General features: G+C 36.8%; 1 protein-coding gene across 5 annotated transcripts in view; it reads right to left on the bottom strand.

Moving 5' to 3' along the window:
- CNTN5 (contactin 5) overlaps positions 1–22,792 on the bottom strand; it is a 678,576-nt gene that overhangs the window by 228,910 nt on the left and 426,874 nt on the right. For all 5 annotated transcript variants that reach the window (XM_037377787.1, XM_037377784.1, XM_037377786.1 and 2 more), the window contains 2 exons: positions 15,663–15,786; positions 10,360–10,535 (listed from right to left, as the gene is read on the bottom strand). In XM_037377787.1, coding sequence (XP_037233684.1) covers positions 10,360–10,535; positions 15,663–15,786 — 300 coding nt within the window. The remainder of the gene's footprint in view (positions 1–10,359; positions 10,536–15,662; positions 15,787–22,792) is intronic.

Genomic DNA, 22,792 nt, shown 5'->3' with positions numbered 1-22,792 from the left:
TGAAAATGTCAAGAAGAACAAAGGACAAATTGGCCTTGGAACTGCACACTGTTCTGACATTACATCACTAAGCTACTAAACTTTATTAATAGAACTCATGGATGTTGTAGGAGCCTCAGATCTTATCAACTAGTGCCTTTTAAGTGTGAATTTACTTCTACCATTCTTGTCTTCTCCCATCCTCAAACTGAATGTTTATCATTCTGTTTCTGGTATCTCATGCTTCATACGGAATCATCTGTATAAGCTGTTCTGTCTCTATGGAAGAACAAAGGCAGGCAACCATTGGATCTGGGTTCATATGTAGATTCTATCCCATCATCTTTTCTTGTTAATTTTTATTAAGCTAGCTAAAAAGCTTATTTCTATTTCTTATGATTTCCTTTGTCAGTCTACTTAGCCTGACTTGTGCTAATACTCACTTCATCCATATGTTCCACAACCTTCCAGATGTTGTTTTCTTTGAAGATCAATCTCCTTCATTCAATTTAGGCTTTTCTTAAGCTTAACACTTTTGCTGCAGTGTTATTAACTAATCTAGAACTCCAGTCTTTCTTAAAAGTTTTCCCTCCGAGTTCCAAAAGTATTATCAAAAGTGACTCTACTGCTTTTATATTCAGTGTTGTTCCTGAGTAGGTGAGGTTAAATGCCCTGTCCACTTTTTTCCCCTCCCAGGTTTGTGCTGCTGTCTCTCTTATGCTATCTCAAGTACTTGTGCGCCTGTGTTTATGAATGAAGAATAACCTGTCAGACCAGTTTATTTCTCAACCAGATCAGAAGCCTGATCTGCTCTTCAGGAAAGCCACAATACATCTGTGTCAGGATAATGGATGGAACATAGTGAGGGCAGGAGTGCCATGATAGTGCTACAAATACCATGGAAGAAATTTCAAGTAAAACTAGTCCTTTCATTTGAAAGAAGGTAGATTACTGCTCACCACCATCTGCAACGCCTGGAAGGCTGTAAGTAGAGGGATGACATGGTAGTTGTCAGAAGTCAGTCTGAGTTAGAACTTGCAAAGGAAATTTAGGTGTTGTCTGGTCTTGGCATAGAATTCTCCTTCAGTTTTTTGGTTGTTGGTTTGTTGTTTTTTTTTTTTTAATTTCTGCTATTTAGAAAAGCTACTCTCAATTATTGTCATCTGTATTTAAATTCCAAGACTAAATGGTTCATTAGCATATTAGATCAGATTGTGAGAGATAAGTAAGTAGGTTATAAGCAGGTTAAACACGAGTCTTCTAGTCCTGCAGAGAAATGCATAGTGCTAAAATGAGAAGTCAGTAGCTGTACCATGCATCTTTAAATTATTGTTGTAATTACATTTTGAACTGTCTCCCTACATGACGATTTCGACTGATGCTTCTACAGAAGAGAAGATACAAAATGTATTGTTTAAAGTACATTTTCAGAGTTAAAGACTAAGCAGAACTTAAACCTCAGAATATTTGGTTTTGGCATCAAAACTTATGCAGCAATAAATGACCTCGACAACATCAATAAAGCTCATTTCCATTTGAATACTTTGAAATAATCGTAACTTTTTTGGTGTTTGATGGATACAAGGATCAATGAGGTTGAATTGCACTGCCTACATGCAATTGAAATGGAACAAGATAATAAATGTTGCTCAATGGAGTACACCCAGAAATGATACCCTTTCCTGAAGCTAGTAACTTATAATGAGAATCATATTTGCACTATATTGATGTATAATTCCTAATTAGAGATCTGACCTCAACTTTTCAAACTGCCTTCATTCTAATACCACCATGCAAAAGAATAAATGCTCATGAGTTGCTGCTCTAGAGCTTCCTGAATGTTGGCTTTCAGCTTTGTAAAAATGCCCCTTTCAGGCTGAGGTAACGTGCGATTTCACCATGAAAAGTCAATAGGTGGAGGAATGAGTTTTTGTAAGGACACATGCAGAGTAACCAGCTTCTTTCAGGAGAACAAGGAAAGTCTAATGTTTTTGCTTTACTGAATATCTCTGGAGCACAGTGATGATTAGCATGGTTTTCTCATGTTCACCCTACAGAAAGACTTCATATGTAGTTGTGGTTCTTCAGACCTAATGTCCTATCTTAAGATGTCTGTCCCAAGACTTTTAGAACTGTAACATCCATACAGACTGAAAATTAAGGAAGGATGGACAGACTAGACCAAAATTTAAGTAGCTTTATTTAGTGCTTTTTAGCATTAAAAATTCTCATAATTTTGTTTACAAAGTAAAAGCCATAAAGCTTCATTATTTCGGATAACTATGGCATATCTGAATCATATATTGAAGACACAGGGTATGCATTTTCTCTAGTATGCTGAGGACTTTTGATTCAAGATAGACTTTGTCTATACTAGTATAATTTAGTATCAAGAAATACATTCCTGCACTGGACTTTCATCACGGACACTGTCACAGTGTTAGAAATATTCATGGGATTCTTCAGTGGGACCACAGCCCACCACATTTGTCACATTTTGGGTGTTAGCAGGAGTGACTAGGGGTCATTCCCAAAAGACAGTTTAGAAATACTCTGTGTCTTGGAAGGTAAAAGAGTTTAGAAGTATGATGTGGACCTTTCCATATGATTTGTTCTCTATGCAAGGGAATGTTTAATTTGGTAGCATAGAATAAGAACACTTTTTGGAACTGACAGGATACTGATTCAAGGCAGCAGAGAGGAGATAAAAGAGAATTATCCCACCTTTCTCCTGCCTTCAAGGAAAGAAAGCATTTGCTTTTGTAGATATGAAATAATTGGGTTTCCTCTGCTCTTCAGAGTGATCTAATACAGAGGAGGCAGTTGATCTTTTAATGCTGATGTAGCAATGGAAAAATAGAAACTTACTGCAATCCTCTGACAGCTTCAGAAATGGAACTGAAGGGACAGAAGTACTCATAGCAAGTCTACCAGCTCTTAGAAGCTCTTATGAAGGTCTTATGCTATCATAGACAAGTCACTGTAGACAGGGTCAGGAGACCATTTCTGAGGACAATGCTGCACACTGTATGTGGAAGGGGAGTTCCAGGAGACAAGATGTGTATTTTTTTCTCCTGTAGCTTTCAGTGGATGCAACTCCTGAATACAGCCGAACTCCCATAAGGTTTACTGTCTGGCAATGCTCATTAATGGTCTGTTGGGAAATTTGAACAGATAAATATTCATTCATTTTGTCATTCTTGTCAGAAAGAGTGGATGCTGTCTTTACAGTTTTAGGTGACCTCTCGAATGCTGATTTTATTTATTTTTCCACACTTGCTTTGGGACTTGGGTGAAAGATTCACCTATGTAAAGCAATGTCGAAGGCAGATTTTCATCAAAGATTCACTATAGCCACAGTGATAAACCCAGATCTAGCTTTTTCAACAGGAAAGCTTCTTTGAGAACTGCTGGATAAAAGGGGTTGTAATGACTTCTGCTATTTTCAAGACATGAAGTTTGTTATTCTAAGCTATTTATTCACCTTAAGAAAGAAAGGATCAAGAAATGAATGGCAGAAGGCTTAATTAAACCTATTATATGTCTGTCATGATGACACTATGGTAACAAATTCACACAGACTGTTTCAACTCTTGCTTTAGAAATTCTCATGTTTAACAACAACAAAGAGTTTAAGCATGTGCTTAATTTTAAGCAAATACATCATCCCATCAACTTCAAAAGGATTGAATATGCAAATACTTTAAGATTAAATACTTTTTTAGACTAAAGCCAAAGTTCTTAGCATCTTGCACCATTTAACATAGTTGTATAAGCTGAATGTTTCTGTAAAAAACAAAGTATCAGTACAGCTAAAATTCATAACGGTTTTCTGAAGTTGAAATAAAACAATAAGTTCTAACCTGACTCAAAGATTCATTTTTCCACAATTTTATTGTGAAAAAATAGAGTTTAAAATTCTTTCTGATTCTCCTAAAAGAAGAAAGGGTTAGATTTGCAGTAGTCGTAAGTAAATATGTGCAAGTGGTTTGAACATTTAAATGGGAAACTGTGGCCTGGGGATTTGATCCAAATCCTAGTCACTGAAGACCTTAGCCTTGAAATTTCATTTTGTAAGAATGATCTCACAATCCTTCCTTGTGAAATTGTCCCACCTTGCACAAATAAATAACAGAAGAGATAAGAAGCAGTCTCTACATCTGAACTAGAAGTCAGATCCCTTCTTTCTGTAAGATAACACAATTTCCCAGGTGTTCATTTAACTGAAATGCTTTGTGGAGTGTGACATATATTCATATTAATCTCAGGTTCACTGAATCACATTCTTCAATTAATAAACTATTTGTGACTAAAATGCAACCAGTCTTATTACAATGAACTTTTCCTGGCGTATACAGCTGGTTTGCAGGTGTTTCTTAAGCATGCATTTCCCCCAAACAGGAATTTGGAATTATGCAGAAATCCACACAAAAATTTTATATTGCAAATGGCTATTGCAGCTGTAGCTATTCTTAACCAACATAATAACGTTCTTCATGTTGCTGTGATGGTCTCAAAGCAAAGCAATTTGCTTTGTTAAAAATGCTGTGTTACAGGATGATCAGGGACATTTTTACAAATGAAAGTATAACTAGTTGCATTCTGATTTCTTTTCCTACTTCAGCTTGTTCTCACCTTTCTTGTATAGTATTTAATAATGTTTAGCTTTGTATGATTTAGAATAAAATGTTAATATTGTAATGTGATCAAACATTTTGTTACATTGCATATTCTGGAATTACCATAAGAAATCAAGATTTTTCTCACTTGTAGAGGTTTGTAATTTAATCAACACTTTACAAATTAATATGAGGAAATTATGGAGTAAACACCACAAGATGTCCAGGGAGCATGATGGCAAGAAAGAAAACATGGATCACTAAGCTCATTTCTTATGAGGTGAATTTGCTAACAGGCCGTCAAAAGTGTGCCATGATGGAATGGGCAGTGCACAGGCTGTTTCCCCAGAAAACTATTGATTTATATGTCTGAATCATGGCTGACTTCTTATTCTGTAGATCGCCAGACAGTCATGGTATCTCATCAGTTGAAAAAGGACATTTAAATCGTATGTAATCAATAAACTTCTCTGTAGATTAAATGAGAAAATAGATTTAATTTTTTAAAAAAGGAAAATGATACAAAGAAGCCAGCGACAATCAGATTAATAAAATTGCAGTGAGGAATTCCATAAATGACACGTGAGAAATTATTTTCCCCTAGCACTTTATTTTTTTTTAGCCCAGGCTGAAAATATCACAGGATAGTAAGCTTATGAAAGGTTGAATAATCCACAGGTAAAGAAAAGCAATTTTGTTTTGTGACCTAATGAAATACAGAGATTGTACACATGGCAAATATAAGCACAGAATACATCCACTCCTATAGCCAAAGTTGTAGCACACAGTTCCAAAGAGAAGCTGTGGAACTGCTGTTGTGCAGTAAGGCAGGTAGATTTAGTCTACTTGGAATTTGTATTTTTTACAGTTTTCCATCAGGTTCAAGCCAATTATTCTTTTTTAGCTCATGTACACATGCTGAAAGTAGCCAACATTAAGAAATTACAATTAAAATTTAATTTTGAAATCCTTCCTTTAGGTTACAAAAAATTCTAAAAGAAAGGGGGAGAGATAAGAGACCAAACTAAAACCATCTAACAATGTATGTGTGCTTAGTGCATAAGTGACTTCATAAAACTTTTACACTTCTACACTAAGTTTCATATCCTCATAACACCTCTGATGTTATGCACTTCTTTAAAATTACTATGTGTTCACAAAGCTGGGTTTCTGCTGGCAGCAACTGTAAATTTTCTATGTTTGTTTTATTTGGCTGATGCTCTTGCCTTCATCTAGACACATTTTTTCTTAATGTAGTAAAAATTTAAGCTAGAATAACTATATTTCTCCTTTCTAGTTCCATTGACTGCAAAATCACTAAAGATGTGTTTCGGATTTGCATAACTCTTCCATATAGCTAACCACGCCCAGAAATATGCAATTCATTAACGTTAAGATGGGCTAAAGGAATTCAGTAATTATTAGTCTAATGCTCCTACATTTTAACAAGCTGATTAGAATCTTGTTAAAAAAATACACTTCATATATGAACTATTCCTTGTGATTGTGAAGTATAAATGACATTTAAAGCTGTAGCAAACTGACAGGTTTTTATCTTTTTAACAACCTGCTATGAGCAAACCTATGAAATATGAGTTTAAACATACGCTTTTTGTGATCAAGAGTTCTGATTTGCTTGACATTTTGTCAATGTTATTTTGGGGCATTTTTCTCCAATTTCTCTGCATAAAATTCTATTGAAGACAAAAGAAATTCCTGGCAAATATATGTTTTTATTAAAAAATACATTTCTTCTTAATTTCTGTTTCAGCATGTGTGTGTGTGTGTCTGTCTCTTTTTTCTTACTTTCTTAAAACAGCATAAACCAGCATGACCTTGGGCATGAGAGATCATAGGAAATGCAAAGAAGAGAAAAAAACCTTTTTTTTTCTGTGTTTAAATCTTCATAAATATTTGCTAATGTAGTATAAAATTTTGAGCAGACCTTTAAGTGCTTATACCTGTTTTTTCCACTTTGCCCCATAAAAATAACCAGTGATACAGGGGCTTTTTCAAATGTTTTATCTCTTAAGATATATGAAATAATGTTCATTTTATACCTCTTTCTCTTTCAAATCCAAAGAAATAGTATAAGTATTCCAAAGTCTGCAAATTACATAGTACAGAAGCATTCATATTTGTAATGCATCACCAGTGCTGAACTACATGATAATAAATATAGCAACTGGGCTTCGGCCGTGCAATTGTGAGGATACTAAGAGCAAATGCAATAAGCATACTCTTCTTTTTCAAGTTTTGTGACATTTTGTATAGGCACATTATAGCACATGCCTTTTCCCGTAAAACTGCGTCAAAAGCCTAGTTTAATGATCACTGTTGTTTCCTTTTAAGCTGTATACCATTTCCATCTGAACAGCTCTGCAGGCTACAAAGATGTAACTGTTTTCTGCAGCAGTACAAACCATGCATTCAAGCAAGTCCATGAACTTGACTTTTAAAATTTTCTGTGAAAGTGGTAAGTTTCTAAGTTTCTAGAATCCATGGCTTTCAGTGAAAAAAGAGAAACTGAATGCCATAATCTGTAGCTCTATCTCATAATCATAAATGCCTTGATTTATCCTTGGGTTTATAAATTACCCTTTAAACCATTAAAGCCCAGTAAAATTGCAGGACGCCAATTACTTTCATTACTTTAAGGACCTTTTCTTACAAAAATCTTTTCCAATGCTTTACTTCCCATGTTACTGAAAATAACTGGGGACATGCAAGCCTGCTGTTAACAAGCAATACTTTGCTGTGAGACATTGACATAAGTTGCCCAGAGCAGCTGTGGGTGCCCCATCCCTGGCAGTGCTCAAGGCCAGGCTGGACGGGGCTTTGGGCAACCTGCTCTAGTGGGAGGTGTCCCTGCCTGTGGCAGGAGGTTGGAACGAAATGATTTTTACAAGTCCATTTCAGCCCAAACCATTCTATGATTCTATGAATACTATTAAATGGCCTACTTCAACTATACTGACATTTTCTCTTACAGCATTTAATCACAAGCATGGCTTTTTAAAAATTCTTATATTTATTTCAGTGTAATGTAAGCCACTCTTTGTTCAGTCCTTCTTTACCTATCTATATAATGCTTTAGAGCTCAATGCTAATTACTAAATGAACATAGTCTAATCTAAAGACCATTTAATTGTGTACTACAGCATCCAATGTTGTTTTCAGGTAATTAATGAATTTAAATGCAAGAAAAAGTTATTAATAAATGAGAGTCTATATATTGTGTGGTTAAAATATCTTAATATGGAAAAATTCCTGATTTATTTCAGAAAGATTGTGATTGCACTATACAAGTTTTTCTATGAAGTAGGATGTCTCCAAAATATTGCTTTAAAACATAAGACCATCCTTCGTGTTGTAAAGTATAAATCTTCCCTTTGAGCATCTGTTAAGAAACATCTCAGTTTCATAAAGGAAATAAAGAGTATTAGCACTTTAGGAACCAGTGTAAACTTTGTATCACCCAAGATAGCAGGATAAAAGTAATCCGTTCTTTGCTTCAAGAAAATATATCTGAACTTTCTGGTCAAATTCAAGACAGTGTCTTAGATATTTTAAAGCTGAAATCACAGTGAAAATCTTTATTTTAAATTTACTTTAGATCTGACATAAAACATTTCTGTGATATAAGCTTCTGATATGTTGCTATGAGTTTACAGTATGGTGACATCAACTTATACGGTAAATTGCTGCTTGATACAAGTATTGCTTCAACAGGAACACATCAGCTATTGAAGACCAGGGATTGGAGGAAGCATTAAATCAAGGGCGGATGAGAAAGTGTCATGCTACAAAGAAGCTGAACTACATACATATTGAATTTGAAATTGCTTTTATGGAGGAGTTGCTCACAAAATTTTAAAAGAACTTCAACCAGTTATGACTATCTATCCTTTTTTAAAGATTTCTATGTGCTTATAATAGCCTCTTCTTCCTCACAAGTTCTGCACTATTTGCTACACCTCAGTCCTTCCAGCTACCATTACTCCATTAATGTCTCCTGAGAAACTTTCATTACAATTGCCAAATAAACACTTTAATGAACAGAAATCACATTCAAGACATTACAGTATGACAACTCTGATACCTCCAAAAGCAGGTGTGCAGGCTAATAACACTTTTAAAATCCAATAAAAATAAACCCACCAAACCCAGCCTCTTATTTCTTCTTTTTTTTTTTTTCCTTCCTTTTTTTTTTTTTCTTAATAACCTTATCTAAATTTGTTTTACTGGAGGAAATAATATTGTAACTAGAAGTACATGGGGTTCTGAATAAACTGTGGATGTAGATACTGAATCTCATAGGCCTTTTGTTGTTTGAGCTCCAGCTCTCACTTTGTAATTTTTTTTCAGCTGGAGGTCAAATGGTCACCCATTAGGCATGGTCCTGAAATGGAACAGAAATTTCAGTTCCAAGTCCTGGAACTATCTATATTTACCAGTTGTCAGGTTCTCTAACTAAGCAATTTGTTTAATGATAGTTTTCTTGTATGAAAGATAAAATGTTGCTGAGTTTTCTCAGATACATGTTTAAGAATGAAGTCAAATAATACTGTGATAAGAGAACTGTCGCAAAGTTTAGAGTTTTAAACATGATCTGGCATGAGGAAACAGAAACATGAGTATTGCTCCCAGCTCAGAAGTAGGTGGGCAGTACCATGGTCTTGCTAACAAATACCTTGACAGGACAGATAAGACTAAAGCTACAGATTTGAGAGGTCTGAGTTTACCAGGGAAGGGTACAGTAAGGGAGAATCTCAGACCCCATACTATTTCTGCTGAGTTCTCTACACCGCCATATGTGTTAACAGACATGCAGGCAGGCAACTTGTGCTTAACCCCACTGTTTTCCAGTTGTGGCTATATGAAGATCTGCCTCATGTTTCATGGTAATGTTCTATTTTTAGCAGAATCTGAGAAATTAGGATGGAGGTTTTTTTGCATCCCTGCTTCTGAAAAAAAGCCCCTCATGATAGGATTTACCTAGATAAAGCACTAAAATAATGTTGGTTGCCTTCTTGCAAAGTGTTGAAGGGAAGTCAGCGTTGGAGGTAGAATATCAAAATTCTGGACTTGTTTTTGGTGATAACATGTATGAAAGAGCATGCTATAGACAGACCACATACATTTACTTGCGTTCATGGATTCTTGATAGCTTCTAGAAAGTATACTGTGGTGAAGGATTTCAAAGCGGTGAAATTTTCCATTTCCATTAACAATTACAAAAAAAAAAATTATCTCAGTTGCTTAATGTATAAATGTATGCATGACATGTATGCATAAACATGAACATAAAATGTATATTTTTATGCCTATATACATACAAAATTATGCTCACACAGTTATAGATGCAGATTATCCTATAGATATATAGGAAGTTTATCCCACTCTGTTCCTAAGTTTACAGTTCTTTCCAGCTCACATAGTGTGGCAAAATGATATATGTTTCAGGGAACTAGCAATGAGTGAAATATTGTTGCAGAATATTCAGGTATGATATTAAAGGACAGCATTTGGGATCATTTATGAAAGTTATTTTCTCTGATAGTTGGTTGTATTTTAAGAGTTAAAAGTCCAGTACTGCAAACCACTTTTTCCCCACTAAGCGTTTTATTTCTAATTCCAAAATCCTAGCCCAGTAAAGTCAGTGGTCAGTGTAGCATGTAATGCATTAAAATTACAGTTTAGAGCCTTATGAAGTAATGTAAAGATCTGATTTATCCATGTTAAAAATTTTGTTACTCACATGCAAATTGAAGAACAGCTTCTCTGCTTAAAATACTGCCAAACACGTTGGTGGTTAAACACTGATATTGTCCAGAATCCTTCATTTCACTGGGGTTGTTGATGATCAAACTTCCTTCTATTAAACTGAAGCGATAATCACTTTCAATGTCAATTTCAGTTCCATTTCGAAGCCATCTTAGGAAAAAAGAAAGAAACTATTTGAGCATTTTATGGCCAAAGGAAAGCATCAAGCTTAGTATATAGAACTGGACAGCCCTGGTTGTTGTAAGGATGACAACTACTCAAAGAAAACCTGTGCCATAATTCATTATTTTGGCAAAGCTTTGGATGGAGAAATTCCATAACGCATGGCTGACAAAAACTAAGTTTTTCTGATAGAACACAAGTAAAAGCAGATCTTCAGCCTATGAAGAGAAAGGATAGTTTTTGGTTTGGCTATGCTAAATCAAATTAGTAACCTCTTCCCTCACCCCCAGAAAAAAAACCCAAAAACCTATCACCCATAAAGTCTTCAGACTTGAAGCCTGGACAGCGGATGCATGCTTTATGTCAAAAATAGGACTTTTACTGTGCTTATAATAATCAAAGTTTCAATTCATGTTCTATCATTAAAACTTTAGGCCCAGATGAACTTAGAGTTAGCAAAGCTAAGTCTGTACTGCATTAGAGCAAAGAACTTTTCTTTTCCATTCTTTCAGCACTTGTTTTTCTGAGCCAAATAAATGGAGAAACCTGATTTAGATACAGAAAGGAGAAAAGCAAGGCCTGTGAAGAGAAGGGAGGTAGCTTGATGTACGTAGGCTGTTATGAAATAAAGGATATTGGCAACAGACAAAGGCAAATGAGTATCAGCTAGATCGGTATACACAATATTCAGAGAAGACTGGGACAGGAGAGACTGGAATTAGCTGGCAGCTGGTCAAGGGTAATGCCTGGAAGCTACCAGGCAAATGGAAATTAAGATCAAATGAGGAGCCGGCTGGCAAAGGGAATGCTAAAATTGGGAGGTGTTCGGGACTGAAATGAGAAATCTGAACAGTAAAGACAGGGATGGGAGTGAAGATAAGGTGGAAGAATCCAGGCTAACATATTGGAAAGTATCACGCCTGAGCCAAAGCACTGAATAATTCCCAAATGAACACTTTTTTTTTGAGGTTTCAGAAGTAATCTAAGTCTCATATTTTTTCTGTTGTGTGAGTGGGTTTTGAGGTTGGGGTTTTTTCCCCCCCCTGGATCCTCTCTGCCAAAATGCCTCACCTCTCTCATTCATCTCCGAAGACTGAAACAACAAACCTGCAACAGTCAACTGGCTGCAAAGGAAAAGATTTTGTATGGTAGATTAAGACTCCAGCATTCTGGAATAACCTCTAGGGAGGTATGGTGCAATATCTCAATTAAAGAATAATATTCCATATAAGAAGACTCTTTAAATTTGCTTTTCTGTCAAACTGTGTAGAACATAAAACTGTTAAAAGAATACAAAGCAGATAAGCAGTGTAAATAGGTATGGCACAGCTATTATGATGCACAGATATTTCCTTCATTACTAGTTCGCAGTCATTCTGCAATTTCAAAGTTGCTTCAGGAAATTGCCAGCTACTCCCAAGCTTTGCCAGCATTCAGCAAAGAATGGAAGAACTTGGTAACATCTAGACTCCAGAAGAAATTTTAAAGAAGCAAAATGATTATCAGTTCACGCTATCTTGTTAACATTCATTGGGAATGACAGACAGCAGAATCCAGCTGAAATAGCTCTGAATTTTTCTTTATCCAAAGGTCAGAACTGGCAGAATTAATATGAACTGTGAAAATATTAGTTGCCCGTTTTTTTCATGGTTGGACTTTTGATCACAGAGGACCCCTGTTTCACTTAATGCAAGAAATGAAACACTGTTGACAATATCTTTATACTGCAAAGGATATTAGGAAAATGTCTGTAGGATTCACTACATTTGTAAAAAAGATTCATACATAGCAGAGCTAAAAGAGGAACTTTTCATCTTGAACATTTTGTTAATTATTTAAGATTTTTAATGAAATAAAAAAAGAAAGTTTACTTTTATATATATATATCTGTGTGAAATAAAAATACAAAATTAATTCTTCCAGAAATGATGGGAGATTTAGATAAGGAAAAGGCCAAAATTACATGTTTGAGCATTTCAAAGTGGGAACTGACACAAAATTCAGTTTGCTTTAATTAGTTTTCTTCACTTAGTTTCATTTTCAGTTAAATGCAATGCAAAAATATGCTTTTGTAATACTACCCCAAATCTTTGGATCTTGATGTCTGTCTGTCTACATATCATGGAGTCCATCCTGAATGGTTGTATTCTCCTCACATAATCCAAGCACATTAGAGGAAAAGAAACCCTGAACTGCGTGACATATTTTCTTCTAGGTACCCTGGCTTATGTGGGAGGACAGAATCCCAAATATAATACTTATAACGTAATGAGATGCTAGGGAAAAATCAGCTACATTTTTTTCTTGAAGACAAGTGACAACATAACATTTTGAAATATTCTAAATATTTTAAAGTAATTTTTTTGAAACTTTTTACAATGGTGTTTTTTATCAGGAAATTATACTCACAAAATATTTCTAACCAGTTTATATGTCTCTAACCAGCTTATATGTCTCCAAAGTAAAATAGGAAATGCAGTATTACACAAGCAGTGAAAGCAGTGTAGTGAAGCAGCATCTCAGGGAGCTCTGCACCTGCCTTTAACTCAGTAACAATGGTGACCTGTTGTTGTGAACCCACAGGAAGCCTGTCAAAGGTTGTATTCCTCATCAAAGGTCTCTCAGTTATGTTCTTCACTGTACAGATCCTGACTTGTTATACTAAAGTATGATTTGCAGAAATGCTGAGCAAATGGAATCAATTTATCTCAGGGAGTTACATGTATTTAGATACCTTAATGACTGGAACTGAAGAAAAAAAGATTTGTAAAAAGGTTATGAACACTGTGTCATAAGTTATACAGACTAAGGAAATGTATTAAAATGGCAGAGACAATTTTGGAATTTTTGAGTGATTCAAATGTTCTTTTAATGCAGCTTTAGAAAAACAAAAAGTTGTTCTCTGTTTTGGTTTTGGCTGAAAATAATTTTTAGCAGCATAGGCCTCACAGCACATGTAAATAACAATCTGTATTGTTCAGTGCTTGTAGATAATAGGACAAGGCCTTTGATGATATGGAAATATCCCTTCTCCTCACTATTTCATATGCCAGAGGCTGGGCAAGTGACATACAACAAACCTTTGCCTATCTATAGTCTTTTCTGAGGCTAAATTCTCTCTGCACCTGCCCTGAAGAACAGTATATTCCACACAATTTATATATTTTTTCTTTTCCCCTGAATAGTATGTATTGTATATGCTGTACAGACACACGGCAACAACAGAAGAAGTTACGTTGTGCCATTAGAACTAGGCCTTTTGGGTCAAAGCTTTCCTTTTAAGAACCACAGTCACAAAAGTTTGTTTATAAGGCTGTTGACACCAATTAATCTCTGGAGAACTGAAGGAATGGGTATCACAAAGTCATAAAATAACCAAGGTTGGAAGCAACCTTGAAAGATAATTTGGTCCAATCTTTCATGGAAAGGGGAGCCTAGATTATATTATTTAGCACCTTGTTCAATTGCATCTTGAAAACCTTCAGTAATGGGAAGTCTGCCATGTCCCCAAGGAGGTTGTTCCAATGAATGACTGTTCTCACAGTAAAAAATTCCTTTCTTATATTAAGAAGATAACTCTCATATGAAACCCCTCTTGTATTTGTTTCCCCTTGCCTTCTCCATGTGGTTCCTTGTGAAGAGAGAGCTTCTATCTTCTTTGTAACCACCTTTTAAAATATGCTGAAAGTCAGAATTTGTTGACTGCATTCCATTGGGAAAATGCAAAAAAAATGTTGGACCAAGAAAGAAAGGAGATGACATAGGTTCTCCACAAGAATGATGAGGTTGTCTGGGAGGGCTATGCACAGGGTTCCCCTCTTTTGGTGGAAGTTTGTGCCTTTTCTCCATGGTCACATGCTATGTTTAATGGGCTCATAGCACTTTAACAATGTGTGGAACTAATATGTGTGTTGGTTTTTTTATCAGCAATGCAACAAATATGTAATAGAAATTACACAAGGAATGTCAATAAAGAAGTCAACAGAGTTTTCATCACACATGGTGAGGAGTTCATGCAATTCCATCTTGAAGAATTTCTGGCCACTCATTCCTAATCCCATGTTACATGTTTTAGTCATGCCTGTGCTTCTTGGGGAGATTGTCCATTTAATGACTCACATATTTTGCAAAGAGGCAGATTCAGTGCTATTGTGATGGGGATGTCTAAAGATGGTACTGCCTCTGAATTTCTTCCAGTCATAGGAATGTAAGTTTTGTGATTCAAATAAGTCTAAGGAGAATTCATCCAGAATGCTGAAGAATCCACAAGTGAAATAAGTGTAATAAGTAAAAAATACAACGCAGAATTCATGATTGTCACCTATAACAAAACACAATGGTAAGAGTCCTTATGTTCCTTTTGTAAATCAAGAATGACTCTATGAGAAAAGATAAAGGATGTATGAAAAAAATAATCAACCATATGTTCTCCCAGCCCTCCTACATCACTTCTAAATTGTATAAAATATGAGCAGAGTCAGATGCAGCAAATGGATAAGGTGACTGCAACGTACTGTTCCCACCATTGATAAACTGAACTCTCAGACTCACAGGAGTGTCACAGCAGATGCATATAGTAGGTGTCAGTGACATAATAGTCTGTATGGAAAAACAGGCAACAGACAGTGGTTGCAAAGAAATAAAATGGTGGACTTGTGAGTGAAAAGACACCAGATTTGGCTCAGTTATGGTATCCCATATTGCATAATCATGTCATGTGATGTAATGTACCTGGACTGTACTGCTTTCCCTATAAAATGGGATAGTATTTCATAGCTTTATAGGTTTTTAGGGGGAAAAAAAAAATCAATTAAATATTTTGGTCTTGTTAGCTATTAAAGCCACAAGTCAAAAAAACGGATAAAAAATCTCTTCACATGGATAATTATGATGCACAGAGAACATAATTTGAAACTTCACATATTGTGTTGGCGTTATTCACTACCACTTATGCTTCTTGCTTATTCAGAATCAGAAAAAACATTCAATCAGCAAAGCTACTTGTGTCACAGAGCTGTTTCTGTTATGTTGTTCTTCAAAGCACACTGACTCTCAGAGTGGAATTGTAGTGGCTAATATTCTGAAAAGTAAAAGAAAATAATTTTTAAAGAGTACCTGTATGTGGGAGTAGGATTTCCACGAGCCTGACAATTCAGAGATACTTTCTTCTCCTCAGAATCGGTTGGAAAAATCACATCATCTGGCTCTTGTACAAACACCGGCCCATAGTCAACACTTTCTGTGGAAATAGAAGTCCTGTAGTTTAGGAATTCTGAATAAATCTAAGTGTATTATATTTTTTTAAAGTGAGATTAAAGTATGCAAAATTATGTTTGTTTTTCAGAGATTCATATCACATTACATCAGATGCAGGGTGGAAGATAAGGAAGAAATATTACTAAGTTAACAATACAATACATAGTGTGATTTAAATGTTCATCATGCCTTAAAATGGCTTTCTCATCAGATATATTTTGACCTACAGTCTAATGAGCAGCTCAAGAGAGTTAAGCCAGCAAGAGGAATTAACTCTGCTTATAGAGAGCAAGGTAAACAGTAATTTTCCTGCTGCCTGCAGTAGCTTACCTCGCAAAGAACTAAGAGACAGTTTTCCCCTTTATGTCAAAGACTTGCTAAGAAAAATTGCCAGTAAAATTAATGGCAGGAACTGGTGGCTACTATTATATAACATATAGCAAAATCTGACATATCATTTTACTCCACTGTCTTCTCTAATTTTGGCATGCACCTATATCTTGATATGAATTTACATTTCTGAACAAGAAAAAGCTACACAAACCATAGGATACATCTATGATTCCAGTTCATTTATATTGTGAAGAGGTAAGTGTAACCTTCAGAAAGTAAAAGGCTGCATATACAGCATTCCTGATCACATAGGTCTGAATAACTAAAATGTTCACCATGCACTAGAAGACTGTGGAATTTTAATCAGCATAGGCTTGCTCCAAACTCTTGGATTATTTAGTCACATAATTCTCTTCAAACTTAGAGCACTAGCATAATCACTTGGGTGAGGGAAGATGTGTCCTACAAAGGCACAGATGCCAAGTGAGATCCTTCAATGCATACATAAGTGCTGTTTGTATACAATCACTTATCCACCCAAGTTCTGCCCCAGAATGTACCAATGTGCAGCAAAGCAGCTCTGCAGCCAGTCCACACTCACCTGAGGAGGTCTCTTCTTCCCTGATACTTAAGCTGTGGGAGGCTTTGGGCAGCCCCTCATTGCAGGCAGGTGTGCACAGAATTTATTTGCAGATGAGCTCAGAGAGACAGATTTAGTGTTAGTTGTTTCCTCACTACATTTTAAGGCATAATCACTGCAGCCTGGCACCCAGGCAATGAACAAAGTCTTTTCTCAGAAAGAGCACTTACAGGGAGATAGTTACATTGTCCTACTACTTGCAATGAAACACATGGGGACAGTGTTTTCTCAGTCAGTTTTATGATTTGATATGTTCACATCATAAAAGTCCTCCAACTGGTACTAAGGTCAGTGTGACACATTAAGCAGTTTATAACCTCTTGTTATATTTATCCTAACAATCCCAGCTTAAAGTAAGAACTGTGCACCTTAAGACTTTGGGTTTTGGTCATGGACTTATAAACATTATTTACTTTGTAGTTCTACCAGCTCTTCACAACTTTAAATGTTATGGGTTCACAGTTTTGGGAACTGTGACCTTTTCCATACTGCTAATACTTTGAGAAAATTTGGGTGGACAGGAAAAGGTGCACGGGACTACAAGTCTTGGTACTAAGAAGAAAGTCTTAAGGAGTCTGAAAAAGGATGAGAAACATGGGAGACATCGGTCATAGTATGCTAGTTCTGAAATGCAAATTCCCATGTTCTTAAAGTCTGTGACATTTTGGGTTTCTCAATTCTATTATAATACAGTGAAAAGACCACATGAAAACTCATTATGTTATTCAACCTTCCTTTTTAGTGACTATTCTCTTATTACACACTTAGTTTTTCTTCTTTTTACACTGCTATTCAAATTCAGATTTTGAAAATACCTTTATTTTCAGCTATTTATGCTTTTACTGAAATAGATTCAAATAATTACCCTGTCACGTTGTAAGGACAGCAAATAAGAGCAGCAGCAATGTTCTACGTATTTACTTAGGTGTTTAGGTACAATACTTCAGTCAGGTATATTGGCAGAAATATATTTTCTGGGACAGATAACTGCATTATTTAAAAAAAAAAACACCAAACAACAAAACCAACAAAAACAAAACCACCAAAAAAACCACAAACAAACAACCGCAATAAGTGATTTCTGATATGTACTTATATTGTTGAAGTTAAACCAACTCCAGGACTAAGTTTTAGGCACTACAGCTGAGGCTGCCACAAAGGCAATGGAATCAGTTGGCCAAACTTACTTTAGGAAAGGAAAATGTGGGTACAAAACCAATGTGTGTATTGTTTCCCAGAATTTGGTTACCTGCTTCTTAGATTGCACAAGAGGAAACAAAAGGAATGTAGAGTCAGTCTGTTAAACACTGAATTGCTCCCGGGTGTTGAGACATCCCCTTTGTCTGTGTGCACCCTCATGCTGAGCTCCACCTCGCCCTGCCCCGGCCCTGGCAGCAAGGCTGAGGCCCAGGGCACGTGGGGTGGGACAGGACGGTGAGGGGCTCTGAGGTGGCCACAGCCCCGGGTCAGGAGGCTGTCCCCGTGCAGACAGGAGTGACAGCCAGCTCTGCGTGTCGGCCATTTTCCCCATGGGCCTGAGTTGTGGGGTTTGTCCATCCCACTGCATTTAACATGGCTGAAGAGCTACAGCCCGTTTTTCCCCGAGCAGCCCAGGGCTGGGCCTTCCATCAGCCCTGGCTCACGCGGTGATGTGGTGGCCATGTCACAGGGGGCTGGTGTCAGGGCATCCCAGGACAGGCACGGAAAGGGCTGCGCGGTGAGGCAGCTGGAGGCGAGCAGGCGGGTGAGCCAGGGCTGAGGTGGGAGGGCAGCGAGGCGGGCAGGGAGCGGAGCGCAGGGCTGCTGGGCCTGGGCTGGCAGGAAGGGGTTGCCCATGGCATGACGTGGTGGCTGCTTCTTCTTTTCCTGAGCTGGAGGCTCGTACCAGGACAGGACCAGAGCATGGTGCACTCCCACACCTTCCCTCCACAGCCACTCAGCCAGAGAGGTTTGCTACCTTGTACAGGGATGTTGACACTAAGTTAAGGCATCAAGAGTTTGGCAGAACCTGTGGTAGGGGTTCCGCATGGTGAATGAAGGTAGCTTCTGCCTGGCCTCCCTTCACAGGCTTTCAGCCAGAGTTGTCTTCAGCTTTCAACAAGCCATTGACCTAAGGCCCAGGAAGCACACACACACAGTCTGCACCACGCGTGGTCCCACAGCCTGCTGGAGGCTCCTCACAGCCATGGACAAGGGGAGCTTCGAGCCACCCATCCTCTCTTTCTGAAATTCACTTTGAAATACAGTTTTCTGATTCATGAGCCATTGTCTGGTTCTTCTGGTTTGTGCAACCATTTGGGGAAACCTCCTGCGCCTTGTCCTTACTGTCATTATTTCCTTATTATGTTTAATTTATATATCTTTATATATGTGGATATGTATGCTATATATATACATACACACACACACACGTTATAGCCAAAATGTGGTTTCTCTCTCTCATGTACAGAAACACTTTTTTTTCTCTCTCAACTACTGATGAAAAAAAATCAGATGTTCTTTAGTTCTCCTTGCTGACCAATGCAAATACCATGAGAACAAACTTCAAATAAGAATAAAGTTTCCTGTACTTTCAGTTCTGTATTAAAAATAGTGTCATTCCTCAACACTCAGCTTTCTTGCCACCATCCTTGATGTAATTCCAGGTCAATAAATATGCCATGAAAAAGAATGAATTCCTAAAACCCTGGGAACACAGAGTTGGGCAGGAAAGAAATATGACCCTGTTCAAAGACGTGCATTGAAATTGCGTTGGCAATATTACTTCTAGTGTCTGATAATTCTGTGCTGTACTTTTAAAGAATAAAAGAAATAAGGTTCTTGTAAATGTTTTCTTAAGTAATATTTTAAAAATATAATTGTCTGCAGAAGTAGAAGGCACAGCAAATTCTACACTGCACTGGTCACTTGCTGTTGACCCTGTCTGCAATGTTACAGTACCATTCAAGCTATATGACTGGCATAAATAGTTTTGGTGCCATTGTCTTAGACAGAGGTACTTGTGGGAGGAAACAGCTCTTTTCAGTACTGTGTTTTTCACCCAGCAGACAAGGTATCTGAGGGGATAATCTCAAGCAGCCTGTGAATATGGGGGGAAGGAGTTCTTGCTTTGCATCTTCTCCCCTTTATCTCTTATGTCCTTTTAGAAGTACTGTTTTACTGCTGGTGATACTTGTGGATGGCTTTGCTAATCCCTCTAAAGGTGCATGAGAGAGATCTTCAGACAAACCATTTGTTTTCAGCTGTTATTCTGACACACTGACAAAATTTGTTAAAATGCCGTTTGGAAAAAGGGAAATAGTAGTTCTACTTTGAAAGCAGAGTAACTTAGCAAAATTTAAAAACCAGAAGTTTTTACAGGACTAGGAAAACAATGTTTTCTTACGTGTCTAGTTGTTTTTTCGTTTTTTTTTCCTCCCCATTTTTCAAAGGTTTGTTGACCCCAATGAGATGGAAGAATTTGCTAAAGAAAAGCTACATGGTACTATAAAATGATAGAACTTCTAAAGCAGCCTAAAAGGAGGGGTCACTAACAGATCTTCCATCCTAAGATACACACTGGACTCTGCATACAGACCCTACCCAGAAAACTACCTACTTGGTAATATCATGGACCAAAGCATATCCCAGTGATGTGTCAGTCCTGGGTATTAAAATTGTCAGGATACATTAAGAAAGTTGCAGGGGTTTCTGATAAGGCTATATATATTGCTGAAATGTGCATCTCATAAGAATTTATTAAAATAAAACAAATGTATTTCATTTCAAATCAATCTTAAAAAGTGAAAAGCAATTTTTAGTAAATAGGGATCAGCTTTGAGTGCTACTCATTATCAAACGCACTTTTGAATTTCTTTCTTTCTTTCTTGGTTTGTTTTCAGTTTGTGCTTGTTATATGCACTTGAGGTGACAACTCTAAAGAATCTTCTGATTAACCTTTGTTACCATAGAAACAAGCAGTTTAACCTTTCGGTATATTAAGAAAATATTTTAGATGTGTAATCACCCTGCTTTCAAAGAAAACATATTGCTTTCTTCAACTAAAGGTAGAAACCCTCTTCTTTTTTCTTTTTTCTTTTTTCTTTTTTCTTTTTTCTTTTTTCTTTTTTCTTTTTTCTTTTTTCTTTTTTTCTTTTTTCTTTTTTTTTCTTTTTTTTTAGCTTAAGCACTGAAAAAAAAGTAGTAACCTTAACTTCAGAGTTAATGTTGATTTAGTGAGTAGTTCTATAATATAACCTTTGTAAAATCTGTGTGTAACAGATTTTAACATTAACAAAGGTGGCTGTAATTGACAATAATTATTTTGCATATATAGAAAAAGAGATGCACATATATGTATCTATGCATATTTATAACACATGCATTTATAAGATACATTTAATCTTAAAACGATCTTTCAGTTAACTTTAAAGTCAAGAAACTTTGAGGAGCCTTTCCTTTAGACAGCTAAGCTCAGGCAAATACACATGCCCTGAGATATGTACATTCGTTCTCATATGCTGCATGCTGGAACAGTGTACAGCACATGCATGATTGAATTTACACTGCAAAAGAGATAAAATTATTTTCTCATATTTTCTGATTTATCTTTTCTAAAACAGGTATGTTTATTTTTTTCTTAGGGAAAATAAGACAAGTTTTTCCTGTTGCTTGAAAATGCTTTCTCTGTTCTGTGGCCTGAAACAAACATATCCATTTTAAACTTAATTTATAGTATTCAAATTGCATGACACATTAGTCAATATTGCCCAATATTATTTTAGCATAAAAAAATTTTCAGTAGTTTATGTCCTTAATTCAGTATGGAATATCTGTTTAGTCAGCTGGGGTCAGGTGTCCTAGCTGTGTCCCCTCCCAGCTCCTTCTGCACCAGCAGTCTACTCGCTGGTGGGGTGGAGTGAGAAGCAGCAAAGGCCTTGACTCTGCTTAAGCACTGCTCAGCAGTAACAGAAACATCCCTGAATTATTAACATTGTTTCCAGCACAAAACCAAAACATACTCTGTGTAAGGGCCCTTTCTGAGAAAAGGCTTTTTTAATTTTCTGGGTGCCAGGCTGCAGAGTGATTACGCCTTAAAATGTAGTGAGGAAACAACTAACACTAAATCTGGGTTTCTGAACTTATCTGCAAATAAATTCTATGCACACCTACCTGCAATGAGGGGCTTCCCAAAGCCTCCCAGTGAGGGGTGTGCCCATAATTCTGTACACACCTGTCTACGAGGAGGGGTGTGCTCAAAGCCTCCCACGTCTTAAGTATCGGGGAAGAAGAGACCTCCTTAGATGGGCATGGAGGGAGTGAATAGTTTGGTGGAGTATGAACTGGCTGTAAAGGTGCTTTGCTGCACATTGGTACATTCTGGGGCAGAACTTGGGTGGATAAGTGATTGTATGTAACCAGCACTGATGTATGCAATGAAGGATCTCACTTGGGTCTGTGCCTTCATATGCCACAAATGGTACCTGAACAGGGACTTGATGAAAAAGGAAAAAAAAACCAACCCTGTGGCATAGCCTAGCTGAACCAGGGAAGACAAATATGTGAAGATGGATACATGAGTGCTCTCATCACCACTGCAGGACAGTAGGTGAACAGCTGGGAACCATGGGGCAATCATTAATACAAGAATAGAAAAATTAGGAACAGAAAAATCATATGGATGTTTTGGACTGAAATAGCTGAAATTGCCCTCACCCATAGTTTCTGCATTTTGGGCAAAACTGACCGAGTCATCACATTCTGGTGAGTCATCTGAGATGATAGTCTTTTGAAACAAACATTCCCTTGGTAATCACGTTTATCCTCTTGCAACAATAGGATATCATGTCCAGTAGAGGCTGCATGAATTTTATTCATGTATTTGCAGCAAGGAGCAAGAGAAAAACCTGAATCTTTCTGTGCTGTTTTGCAACTATGACTAGATCTGTAGATTTAAATTGTACTGTGCATTTTATTGTCAAAGATATGAAAGGAGACTTGAGCTGAAGCAGTTCTGAAAGCAAGAGAAAGAGAGTAT

This window comes from Falco rusticolus, chromosome 2, assembly GCF_015220075.1.
Source record: "Falco rusticolus isolate bFalRus1 chromosome 2, bFalRus1.pri, whole genome shotgun sequence".
Classification (NCBI taxonomy): Eukaryota; Metazoa; Chordata; class Aves; order Falconiformes; family Falconidae; genus Falco; species Falco rusticolus.
This window is presented reverse-complemented; position numbering and strand designations above follow the sequence as displayed.